The sequence below is a fragment of the Belonocnema kinseyi genome, chromosome 3 (genome assembly GCF_010883055.1).
Source record: "Belonocnema kinseyi isolate 2016_QV_RU_SX_M_011 chromosome 3, B_treatae_v1, whole genome shotgun sequence".
Classification (NCBI taxonomy): Eukaryota; Metazoa; Arthropoda; class Insecta; order Hymenoptera; family Cynipidae; genus Belonocnema; species Belonocnema kinseyi.
The window spans coordinates 68,337,718-68,350,435 of NC_046659.1; the positions used below are offsets into that span (position 1 = coordinate 68,337,718).

Sequence of the window (12,718 nt, forward strand, 5' to 3'; positions counted from 1 at the left end):
TATTAAACAAAAAATTTTCTTTCCGCATATATTTAGAAACCTATTCAGAAACAAAAAAATGTATACCTGTGAAATATTAAAATTTTAAAAAAATTGTTGTATTACACAACAAGCTTTTAGAACCATGATTTTAAATGAAAATAGATTTATTATTTTCACTAAATTCCCAATGATACAGAAATTTAAGACTTTTGATTTTTTAACGGTTTCAATTTCTCTCAGTATTAAAAAAATCCTTAACAAATTGAGGTTATATCTTCATCCTATTCCTTTTAATCTATTTAACTTACAAAATGTGATATAAATCGGAAAAAAGTAAAAATCCTGCATCTCAAGAAACTTGTAGCCCACATTACCTGACTGGTCAGTTTCTCTTCTGATGGATCATACGTGGTAAAAATATAAAACAGATCGGTGACTTGAATAACTTTTCTCTAATTTAAACGAACGGAGTTCTTCAATAATAATAATTATTATCCATACTATTCACTTTTGAAATCAGGTGAATTCAGCGATATCCCAAAACTTAGCAATCAGAATTATCTCTTTAACTGTATAAATCTCTGACTAAAGGAGATTTGAAACGGGGGTTCAACTGGTTTTAAGTCGCTGAATCTTTGGACCTCCGAATTTCTGCAAATCTGAGAATGATTATCGTGATTCTAAATATTTTATTTATGATTGTATAGGATCTTTGAACAAAATTTCTGATTATATAATAGTAATATTTTATAATTGGTTAATTTCAGTTAAAATCAATTATTAGCTTAATTATTATTAGCAATTATTCAACATTAATAAATGATTAATTATTATTCAATAATTATGAACCACTGGATTATTAACTAAGTGTCTAGGCTTACCATAAATATTTGATTTACGCTCACGAATTTCATTGAACCTATCTGCCCTTGTCAGGTTTCTTGGCTCACCGAAAATATTTGTTTCACACTCACCGAATTTCGGAGGATTATCAATCTAGTCGCAGTAAATGTATGCGTGCGAATCGCGTATTCACGTTCGTGGATTTTATTTTCTTATATAAAAAATATAAACAATTTACAAATGTATTTGTATTTGTTTATTATTAATTATTATTATTATGAAACAAACTTTTGAATGTTAAGTTTTAAAAAATTTTGAAACAACAATTAATAATTGCGAATTGAAAGCGCTTGAAATTAAGAATTAATATTAAATGATTTTGAATTGAAAAAGGACAATATTTTGATTGAAATAAGAAGGAATTGACCGAATATCATTTGTAAATGAAAGCATTTAAAATTTAATAAGTTTAAATTTAAATTGTTGGAAATTGACTAATTTCAAATCCGAAACACTCCAAATTGAAAAATTTCAGTCTGCTAATTTTATAAATTGGACAATTTTATCAGAAAAAAATCTAAATTGTATGAGTATTATATATTTCGTAAGTATTATAATTGTATATTGGACCATTTAACATTAAAATAAATTGAAAGTGTTCAAAATTGAATAATATAAAATTTTTTTAAATATTTTAATTTCGTTAATTTTTATTTCGAAGCGATTAAAATTTGACAATTTTAAATTGATAACTAATTTTAATGATTTCTTAAGAGCAAAAAAATGAGTTTATCGTCAGATTCATAATTCAAAACAGAAAAATTTTGAATTATAAACAATTAAAATGTATTAATTTCAAAAAAGGCCTGAAATGAAGAAATTATTAATGCATAAGATCAACAATTTAAAACTAAAAATTATGAAGGTCAGTAAAAAATAATTAATAAGACACAAATATAAAAGAAAATTATTATGATTACAAGTTTAAATTGTATAATTCATTCTCTTTAAAAAATAATTTAAGAGGCAATAAGTTAAGAATGTTGAACTTGGAACATTATAAAATTTAAAATAATTTATTTTCAAGTCCCTAGTTCTTGCAAGACTTAATTTTTACTTTGAAGGATTTTTTACAGATTAATTTTAAAAGGGGATTAATAAATTGATAGGCTGGTAGGAAAAATCAGTTAATAATGCTTTCTCCAAATTTCTCAATTAATTTTCAATTTTTAATTTTAACGTCTTAAAATATATCAATTAATAATCTTAAAGACAATAACTTTCACATTGTACAGCTTTTAGCAAATTAAATTTAACATTTGTCAATTTTAAAAGCTACCAAATAGAACAGTTAATTTTGCAGTTAAAAAATTATATTTGGAATTGTGAAATCAACAGTTAAAAGATAAATGTAAACAAAATAAAAAGAATTTTCAAGAAAACAGTTAAATTTTTTACCAAAAAAAAGAATAGTTAAATTTTCAGTTGAAAAAATTAATTTTTAACCAAAAAACGAATTTTCAACTAAACCGTTAAATATTTAACTAGAGAGGTAAATTTTTTAATACATTGTTAAATCTTCAACTAAAAAAAAGATGAATTTATCAACAAAACAATTGGATTTTTAACGAAAGAATTTAATATTCAACTAAGATTGTGATTCTTTACTAAAAAATTGAATTTTAAACAAGAAAGTTCAACATACAACCAAAAAGTAGAAACTGGCTAAGGAAATTGCAATGCTACTTTTAAAATATTCAGTTAATAATGTCTTTTCTTAAATGTTCAATTTTTAATTCGTACGTTTTATAAGATGTGAATTTTTAATTTTAAAGTCTTGAAATATATACATAGTTAATTGATGGAAAACCGCTCTCAAAATAAAAGAATGAAAAAACAAAAGCATCCCTGTGAACTAACTACACACAGAAAACGGAATGTATAAGCTGTGCACGTAAGGGAGCAGCTGTGAACACTTTTAGACTATTATTACTAATAATAATTTATAAAACGTCGTCGAATGAATAAGAAATATAAATCGAAAAGCTGCGCTCAGTCGTTTTGGAAAACTGGCAGAGCTGGAAAAGGGTCATCCACTGTTCCAGTCGTCCCGAAATTTTAGGACGACTAGCCATGTTTGTGAAAAATATTTGACTACTTATCCCGAATTTCGTGATGAATGATGACATTCAAAAACACTTCAGAATATATACTTTTCAAGGAAGTAGAATATTGAATAAAGATCTTGATATGATCATTAATGCAGCTTATAACTGAAGAATTGATAAAAAAATGTATAATTAAGAATTATCTAATATTTTCTTGAAAATTTATTTCTTACCATTTGGATGTTGAAAACACGTGGAAAGACTGTTGAGTAGGGGTCAATTGGAATAGGTGGGGTGTCCATTGGAAGCACGTGTTGGCTCGACTTGCATTTGACTTTCATCAAATCCTTCAGTTTTTAGTTCGCGTTCAGACAACCTGGTTCGAATACTCGGCCGGACTTTTCTGAGTGATCGGGAGAGAATTTCTCTCCCCTTCCCCTTCGAAAATAATTTTCATTGTTTTACTCAGATCGACTTTTCTTCGAGGGACATTCATCGACGTGAGTTTCCACACCGGTTTTTCTTTGAATTAATTACATCTCTGTGAAAAAGAACGAAAGTGCTTTATTTGAAAATCGAATTAACAATGGAACAGTGCCAAAGAAATTATTCTGAACATTTAGTGCAAAAATAGGTTTTCATTTTATTATACAATTGGTAATTATTTAGCATTTTTTATTTTTGTCATTATATGAGCAAAATATTTATGATAATAATTGTGTAAAGGAACAAATCTTTTTTCAAATTAATTTAATTCTTGTCACATCAAATACGAAAATTATCAGATATTTATTTCAAATTTTGGGAGCTCTCGTATTTTCAAAAAAACGTGTCATCCGAATATTTAAAATAAGAAAAATTGTTTTAGCTGACTGATCTTTCTGAATTGGGCCTCGATTTCTAGCAGTTCCCAAAAATGGCGAACATAATAGGACTCGTCGTGAGCAATTACAATGAAATCTTGGAGAAAAATAAAGGTAAACCTTGTTTTCAATAATGTTTAGCCAATATATCTTTATTCTCGAAAAAAACCTTCAAAAATAAAAAATTAACACTTTAAATGAGGCAGTGGCTACGTGTAAGAAAAATTCCGTGCGAATAGCCGGACGTTTTCGGTACATATAGACAGTGTCAAATTTAAAAAATCCTGTAACAATTTTATAGGAATTACTCTGGGAATCCGATTTAAGTAGCTCCCATTTAAATCGTTCCTAGAATTTGAGTCCTTCGCATTGTATTTAAAATTCAGATTTTAAATAGTGAAATATCACTTGTAAATCATTTTGATTTACGCAGGAATTTGAATTTGTAAAATAGAATGAGTGAACGAGCCTAAAGAACATTTCCTTTTGAGAAATATTTGACTGGCAAATTAGGAAGTGTGAAAGAAAGTGTAAGAATGTGACAAGTAGTTTCTTTGCAATTGATGCTCCTTTAACACTTCCAACACTTCCTGGACTAGAAGAGTCCACTTATGATTTCTCGTAGATACATAATGATTTAGGAGCATGCCAAGACAAACGGCTATTTTACGAATACTCTTGACCGCCCATAAAAGGTTGAATGCCGGCCTCGTTTCGAGCAGTTTCGAGTGCCACGGTATCTGTAGGTACCATCTTTTTCCGGACCAACGTCACGAAAGAACCATTGACATTCCTCATTAGTAAAAGAATCGCTCGCTCCTTTTCCCCTTCTAAACTTTTTTCTCGTTCTTTCAATTCCCGAAATGTGTCGAATTTTCATTGATGAGTATATCCCTCTCTTTTTGTAACTACATTCTTTTGTATTTACAAATAATTCCTAACTCTTTCAAAATATTTTTTGCAGTTATACAAAAGATTATTTGTTTTCAAATCACATTATTACACATTATTATTGTTTAACCCATAAATGAATTGAATTCAACAAAAAAACTAAGTTTTAACCAAAAAAGACGAATAATTCTCGGAGAGAAATAGAGCAGTTGATGTTTCATCGAAAACATATTTTTATTTTAAACCAAAAATATTTAAATTCAACTAAAATGTGAATTAAAATATAAATATTTCATTTATGAACAAAGAGGCGAATTTTACCATAACTATTAAAATTTTTAACAAGATTTTAATTTTAAAACAAAAAAAATATATTCTCTATGAGAAATATAATATTCGATATTTTAACCAACAAAATTTTTTATTTAAATTTGAAAACAGTTCTATTGAACCAAAAGAGACGACGAATTAACAAAATAAATATATTCACTTTAAATCGAATAAATTAACTTTAAACTTAAATTATAAATGTTCAACACGAACAAGAAAGTTTTAACAAATTAGTTCTACTAGATTAACTTAGTATTTACATTTTCAACCAAAAAATTGTATTCACATCGAAAAATCTAATAGTTAATATTTAAATCAAAAAATGTTTTTCTAGAAATTCAAAAGCAGTAGAATTAAAAAGCGAAGAAAGAATGTGAAGCTTGCGAAATAGCAAATTATAAATTTCGATCAGAAAATAAATTTAATTTGCCACTGTACACTTTTTGATTTCGAACCATAAACTTTTTAATCTGGACTACACAAACTGTGTCAGATTACACAGCATTTTAGGCCTTGAAGTCAACGGCTTCAATCGATTAAAATGTGCCAATTGAAGTGCCAAATTCTCTAACCACCAATAAATTTTTTTTCGCTGAACGGAGTTGACCACTGGACCTTGTTCTTTTTCAACCATTTTTCTGTCTTGCTTGACTTCAACTCGCCATAATTCAAGCAATTCTTAGAATATTTTTATGAAATTTGCAAAAGAGATTTTACGTTATGTCCTACGAGTAGTAAGAGTTAATAATTAACGTTTTTGTTTAAACAAAAGTTATAATTTTTTCACCTGAGATATTGCATGTATCATGCATTCACATATTCAACCTCATGGGAAGTAAAGCGAATATTGAACAACAAGCATCTTCCAGTCGTAAAATTGTGTAGAAAAACATACTATTAGTATTCGGAACTGACGGTATAATTGAACAATAACCTAAGATTCATTAGTAAATTTACAAACATCAAGACCAGACAAACAATACAATACACAACATTATATTGCTTATAGTTTATTTGTTCTACTGTTTCTTTTAAATACTATGTCCTATCTGTCAAAAATGATTTAATAAAATATGATTTTAAATCAACAATATAGTTAAATAAATTCCGAACAATAACTAATATTTCGTCTTGAGCGAGTTACATTTCCACGTGTACGCTCGACTCCTCATGAGCTTGGGAAAAAGTATGCATGATTTATGCAATGTCTTATGTCAAAAATAATCACTTTTTCACAAATAAAAATGGTCAGATATTATTTACTTTAACAATTGCAGAACATCATAAAGAAGGTTTTTTCAATTTCATCGAAAAATTCCAAAGTTAGCTGAATCCTGAGGGGTTGAAGTGAAAAAAAGCAAAGAAATTTTGTTTAGAAACGGGGGTTTATAGTTTACTTCGAAAGCGTAAAAAACTCAAACTTTTTTGTCAAGAAAATTAAAATTCAAAACGTGTTTGAAAAGTCTCCAGGAGCCCACACCGTTTAGCGAAAAAATCTTGTACAGGCGGTTAAAGAATACGACTCCTCAATATTGTACACATCTAAAATTTTCTGAAATTGAAAAATGCTATCTTCCAATATGAAAATTTTAAACTTAAAAATTGTTACTGTTTGAAGTGAATTCGAAAGTTTTAATTGAAGAATGTTCAAATGATCAAAATTTAAAGTTGTATTGAGAATTTCAGCAACCAAAATTACAAGAAATCGATAGAATCTTTTCAAGCTCAAAAATAATAGTTGTTTAAATAAATTTCTAATAGGCATTTTAAGCCTAATTTTTATATCCTTTGAATCTATGCTTTAATAACCGTATGAACTATGGGAACAAGCATTTTACATGTCAAAGAATCCGAAAATCTGTTCTCTATAAAACAATCCTAAAAAATACAAAGAAAAATAACAGTGAAAGAATTTTTTGGGTCATTTACTAGATTTTAAAACTCTTTTAAGAGTAATTGTAAAGAGTGATAATTGTTCAAATCATTGTAATTGATATTTAGAATTTTTTAAAACTTGAAGAAATTTCAAGTATCAATTGCAACTATTTCAATAATCGTAAATTCAAACTTTCAATTTGTAATTTGTTAATGGTTGCAATTGATATTTAAAAATTCTTTGAATTCGAAAACTTGCAAATTTAATATTTTAAATTCTGAGTGCTTGAAATTGTGCCAAGGAGAATGTTCTATTCACATAAAAAAAGACAACTAGGCACTTTATTTAAAACTGTTCAATCACAAAAAATGTTTGACTTACTATTTTTTAAATTTGTAAGTTTTTTAGGTTGTCTCTCTTTTCAATTCCTAATATATGTCGCTCTTAATTAATAAAATTCTTTTGTAGATACAAAGTATAAAATATTTAAAAAAGAAATAACATTAAATTGAAAATATTGTTTCAAAGTATATTGCTACATTTATAAGTAGATAAATAAACGGCCTTCCTTTATTCAATGTCTATACTGTGATATGTTGAGGAAGACCATAATGAAAAGTAGAAAGATAACAATTTGTGTGACAATGAGCGTAACCTCGAGTAGGAGTGCTGATAACGAAAAAATGTGTTACAAAAAACATGACATTTCCAAAAGCACGCAATTACTACATTCCTTTTTATGTTGCTTAAAATTCGTAATATTCTTTATTTATTCTTAATGAAGGGAAAAAGTTTAATAAGTAGTTTATAGTTGATGAGATAATTCACATAAAAACTCATAGAAAAACAGATTTCTAGAATCAAAAAGACTGTTTTATTGTAAGTGCATGAAAAGTTGGTTTAATCAAACAGATTTTGGTTGATTCAAGAAATTACTCGATTAATTCAACCAAATTTTTTGGTTGAATCAATGAAATACTCCACCTATCAAAATATTTTGTTCAAAAAACTACACAATTTATTTAGGTCAACTGAATATTTTGTTGTCCATGTAATAACCATATTCTATGGTTGAACCAACAGAAATTTTGTTGATTCAGCTAAATTGTTTTTTGCGTGTAGATATAATAATTATCAGAATACGAATTTACTCAAAAATATGTTGCAACAATTTCAGAGAATGGAATGTCAAATGAAATGTGCTTTACGAAATAGGAACGCATTTTATAACGCACATAAACGATGAATTATGGGAAAGTATGTAAATCACAAAACCCATAGATTTGAAGAAAGTAGCAAAGTGCTTTGCTACAAACCGTAGGTTATTAACTGATAAACGATTATTGATGCTGATGGAAGTGGGACTCGCATTTTATGAATTGTAAAGAAAATGTAACAATGTCCTCGATTTTGCAGTTTTACCTGTTAGTGGGACTAATTGCAAATTTTATTGCGTCCTTAAACTACATACATAGGGTATTAGATTTTGTTTAGCGTCTTTCACTTTGTGCATTATCATGCTTGCGTCTTTCATCTACAAAGAAAAAATTTAAATAATGAATTTTATAATATTAATTTTATTAAATTGAAACATTTAAAATTGTATAATTAAAAAATTGACAAATGTAATTACAAACGAAAAAATTCAAAAAATGATACGCAAATCGAAGTACATTAAAGGACAATACAAAATGAACTTGAAAACTGAAATTTAAGAAGGTTCATTAGAATAATTAAAATATTTTCTATAATATAATGTAATAAGTGCTACAATTTTTTTTAAAGATCCAATGGTGGATTCATGGCTTCTCATGGGATCTCCAGCACCGGTGGTTTTGATTTTGGCAGTTTATCTTCTCTTTGTCTTGAAGATAGGACCAAGGATGATGGAAAATAGGCCAGCTTTTGAGTTGAAAAATCTTATGATTGCTTACAATGGATTTCAAGTGATTTTCAGCGTTTACCTTGCATCCACGGTAAGATTATAAAAATATACATTTTTTCAATAATAAAATAATTTTTTCAAATGTTTTATTAAAAATTTCTGCTATTATTTTCAGGTACTAAATTTTAACTTCTTCCAATACATCTTCAGTAACAGTTGCAACAAAAATGGGGCACAACCAGACAGAGAAATGCAGACTCTTGTAAGTTAAATAAAATTCTAGAATTTTCAATTTCTATTTTAGTTATCTTTTTCTGTCATTTAAATTATATTAACACATTGCAGCTTTCCTCTGGTGCTTGGTGGTACTTCTTTGCTAAAATCATCGAGCTTCTAGATACGGTAAGCAGAAAGTTGTATTATATAAAATTATTTCGAGATCAAAAAATAGTAATTTTTTCATTGTGAAAGGTGTTTAAAAATTATGAATTATTGCCCTCTTCATTTGTGTCAATAGTTTTGAAAGACTTGCAAGATTTGTAACAAATCAAGGAATTATTTCATAACAAATTCCCAGACTATAGTAACTGAATAACTTATCTTAAAAAATACTCCATTTTTCAATGCCTCAAAGTTATAAATCAATATATACTCTAAAATAAATATTTAAGTGTGTATTAGGGTGCCAAAAATAAGTGTGATTTTTAATTTTGTAAACACGTCCTCCTAAATTTCTTACATTTGCTAGAAAACATTGTCTTACATTTTATTTTATTTGAAAAAATTGCTTAAAGCATCTGCTATGCCGTTTTAGATCTAAACATAAATTTCCTTATTTTTCAATTTTTTTCAAAAACAAATTTAAGGCTACAAAATTCTTTTATTCCAAAAAAGTATTTTTTTATATTGATAAATAAGTCTTCAATTTTATGAAATAAAAGAACATTTTTTTAGAGATATTATCGAGCTTAGAATACGAAAATATGTAAATCATTAATGTAAATCATTTGCCCAGGATTTCTTCTACAATATAAGAAGAATATTCTCCGTGAAGGCTAATTAAAAAATATTGATACCGAGTGGCCAAACAAAAATTTGAATTTAGAAATACCCCGAAAATAAATAGTTGTTATAGTTTAGAAGGTTTATTATAGTATTTTAAATGTTCGTTTTTACCTGTCTTTTAATTCAAAAAGATGTGAGCTTATTGATTAAGGTCGCTTGCAAATTTTCCTACTCTTAGCCCTTTATTATCTTCACAGAAAATAAAATTTATGAGAGTATTTTTATATCAAAAGGAAGAAATATAGGGGTAGAGTTTGCAAAATTCAAAAATCACATTTTTAGAGGACCATATTACGTATAATATTTTTTTTCTATTTATATCTCTTCATAAATTATTTTTAACGACGTTTATACATCATTCAAAGGTAAAATTGAGTTTCAATAGATATGTTCAAAAACCTGCGTCTAATAATTTGTTTAAATTGATTTTTTTAGATATGGTTTTTCAGTTTTCTTGTATTCTCTAATAGACAATATAATTTAATAATCGAAAAAACGTTCAAATTGAAATTTTAAAAAATTGTATTTATTTATAGATTTGATATCGTTCAGTTTTAAACGTTTTTGATTTCAAAGCTTTTTTATAAATGGAAATGTATACTTCTTTCAATTTCAGGCTGGTCACTATTTTAATTATTAATTAATTTTTTTCTTCTCGCTCATGCAATATTGTAATTTTATTTCCGCAAAAATTATTTGAATAACTCCTGAAAAACCCAATGGATTTTGATAAAACTTGGTATCCCCTGACGGGGGGGGGGGGGCACGTTGCATATAATATATATTTTTCTTTCTCTTCGTAAATAATTTTTAACGTCCTTTATACGCCATTCAGTGATAGAATTAAGTTTAAATTTTTTTATTCAAAAATCTAAGGCAAATAATTTTTTTGAAAGGATTGTTTTAGATATTGTTTTTGAGTTATCTTGCAATAGCTATTAGACATCTTACATTAATAACGGAAAAAACGTTTAAACTTGAAATTAAACATTTTTTATTTACTTCTAGATTTGCTTTAGAGCTTAGTTAATTATCACGTTTTATGGTAACTTTTTAAGAGCATTCATCGATAACATGTACAACAAATCCATATTTGTTTTACAATAATGGATCTAATCAAGAGAGGCCGATCATTTTATTCCTGGATTTTTTAAAGTTTTACTCTTGTTACTATTTGTATTGTTAATTATTTTTTTCAGCTCAGTCATGAAATTACGTATCAGTTTTGCCACACAACGTTGATTTCGCCTCCATTAGTAAACTGGTTAATATTTACGTGTAACGCATTAAAGTAATTAATTTTTTACATTCTCCTCAGAGAAGGTATTAGATTTGTGTAAAATTTGCCCCCCCCCACCCCCAGTTTTTGTCAAATGTCCACGTTTTGAGACCCTCTGAAATCTGAAAAAACAGGTTTTTACGAATGTGTCTGTATGTTTGTCTGTCTGTGAACACGATTACTTTCGAAAAAATTAATCTATTAGATTGCCCTTTGGCACGCTCGTTGAGTGTCCTAAACTAAAGGTCAAGTTCGTTAGCCAGCCATTTTGGATAAAAATTCAAAAAGTGGGCACATTTTGAATACTTTTGAGACCACTTTTTTAAAAATTCCGAAATTCTCTGTACGGTTATTTATAGTATTCAAAAATATGAACAATTTATCTCCATGACTTTTTTTGGAAAATCAAAAATTACCAGTTAGAGCATTTTCAAAATTCAAAAAAACAAATTAAAATGAACATTTTAAGCCAAACAACGCATGATACGAAAAAAAGTCAAGAGAAAAAAAAGTTACTTTTTAAAAGCCCTACAAGATTACGATAACAATTTTTTTAATTTGGTCGAAAAGTTAAAAATTCCAAATTTGATCGTACCAAAAATTTTTGAAACAACATTCTTACAAGATTTAAAAATTGTATGTACGGTTGTTCATAGTACTCAGAAACTCAAACAATTTATCCCCATGACTTTTTTCTATAAAAAGAAAATTATCAGAGTTAGAGCATTTTCAAAATCCAAAAAAACAAACTGAAATGAACATTTTGAGCCAAACGACGCATGATATGAAAAAAAAACCGGGAGACGAAAAACCTTGCTTTTTGAAATCCCTACAGGACTACGATATCAACTTTTTTAATTTGGTCGAAAAGTTGCACATTCCAAATTTGATCGTATCAAAAATAATGAAAAATTCAAAAATTCCATTTTTTAGTCGAACTATGCAAGATGCGAAAAAAATAAGAAAGCTCAAATTCCGCGCCCTGGGAAGAACTACAAATTTATAATGAATCACTTTTCGATATAAGCTACGAAAACAAATGAGACAAAAGTTGTTCATCCAAAAAGAGCTATAATTTTTAATAGGACACGTAGGTTTTGCTTTATTCGTAAAAAATATCATTCAAAATAAAAATATTAAATTTGTTTGAAAAAACGACACAAGATACGAACTTAAATTACTAGACAAAAGTTGTTCGCCTAAAAAGATCTATAAATTTATTATTAATCATTTTTTGACTGGTCGAGAAGATCTTCTTTTAATCGTCAAACATAAGATAAAAAATGCAAAAATGAACTTTTTGGAAAAAGCGCAGAAAAGACGAAAGAGGACATAGGCTCCTATATAGGACCCTGCATAGGTTCCTGTATTAGACCCTGTGCAGATGCGCAGTAGTTTTTATTCAATCGTAAAAAACATTAAAAATAAAAAATTATAAAAACAGGGAAATAAAAATTAGTATGATTCAATTTTTATGCATATTATGAATTGTAGTGATATACATTTATTGAAATGATGCATGTTTCAGAGCAGCTTAGAATACAATTTAAAGCAAAATAAGAAACAAATACAAAAATAATCATGATAAATACAATT

The 12,718-nt window shown here is 27.4% G+C and overlaps 1 protein-coding gene across 2 annotated transcripts in view; it reads left to right on the forward strand.

Annotated features, from left to right (window-relative positions):
* The first annotated feature begins 3,306 nt into the window (after nucleotides 1–3,306).
* LOC117170212 (elongation of very long chain fatty acids protein AAEL008004) overlaps nucleotides 3,307–12,718 on the forward strand; it is a 12,957-nt gene continuing 3,545 nt past the window's right edge. The window contains exons 1-5 of one of the 2 annotated variants that reach the window (XM_033356825.1): nucleotides 3,307–3,433; nucleotides 3,802–3,910; nucleotides 8,679–8,869; nucleotides 8,954–9,040; nucleotides 9,124–9,180. In XM_033356825.1, coding sequence (XP_033212716.1) covers nucleotides 3,850–3,910; nucleotides 8,679–8,869; nucleotides 8,954–9,040; nucleotides 9,124–9,180 — 396 coding nt within the window. In that variant the 5' untranslated portion in view covers nucleotides 3,307–3,433; nucleotides 3,802–3,849. The other variant, XM_033356826.1, reaches the window with a different exon arrangement.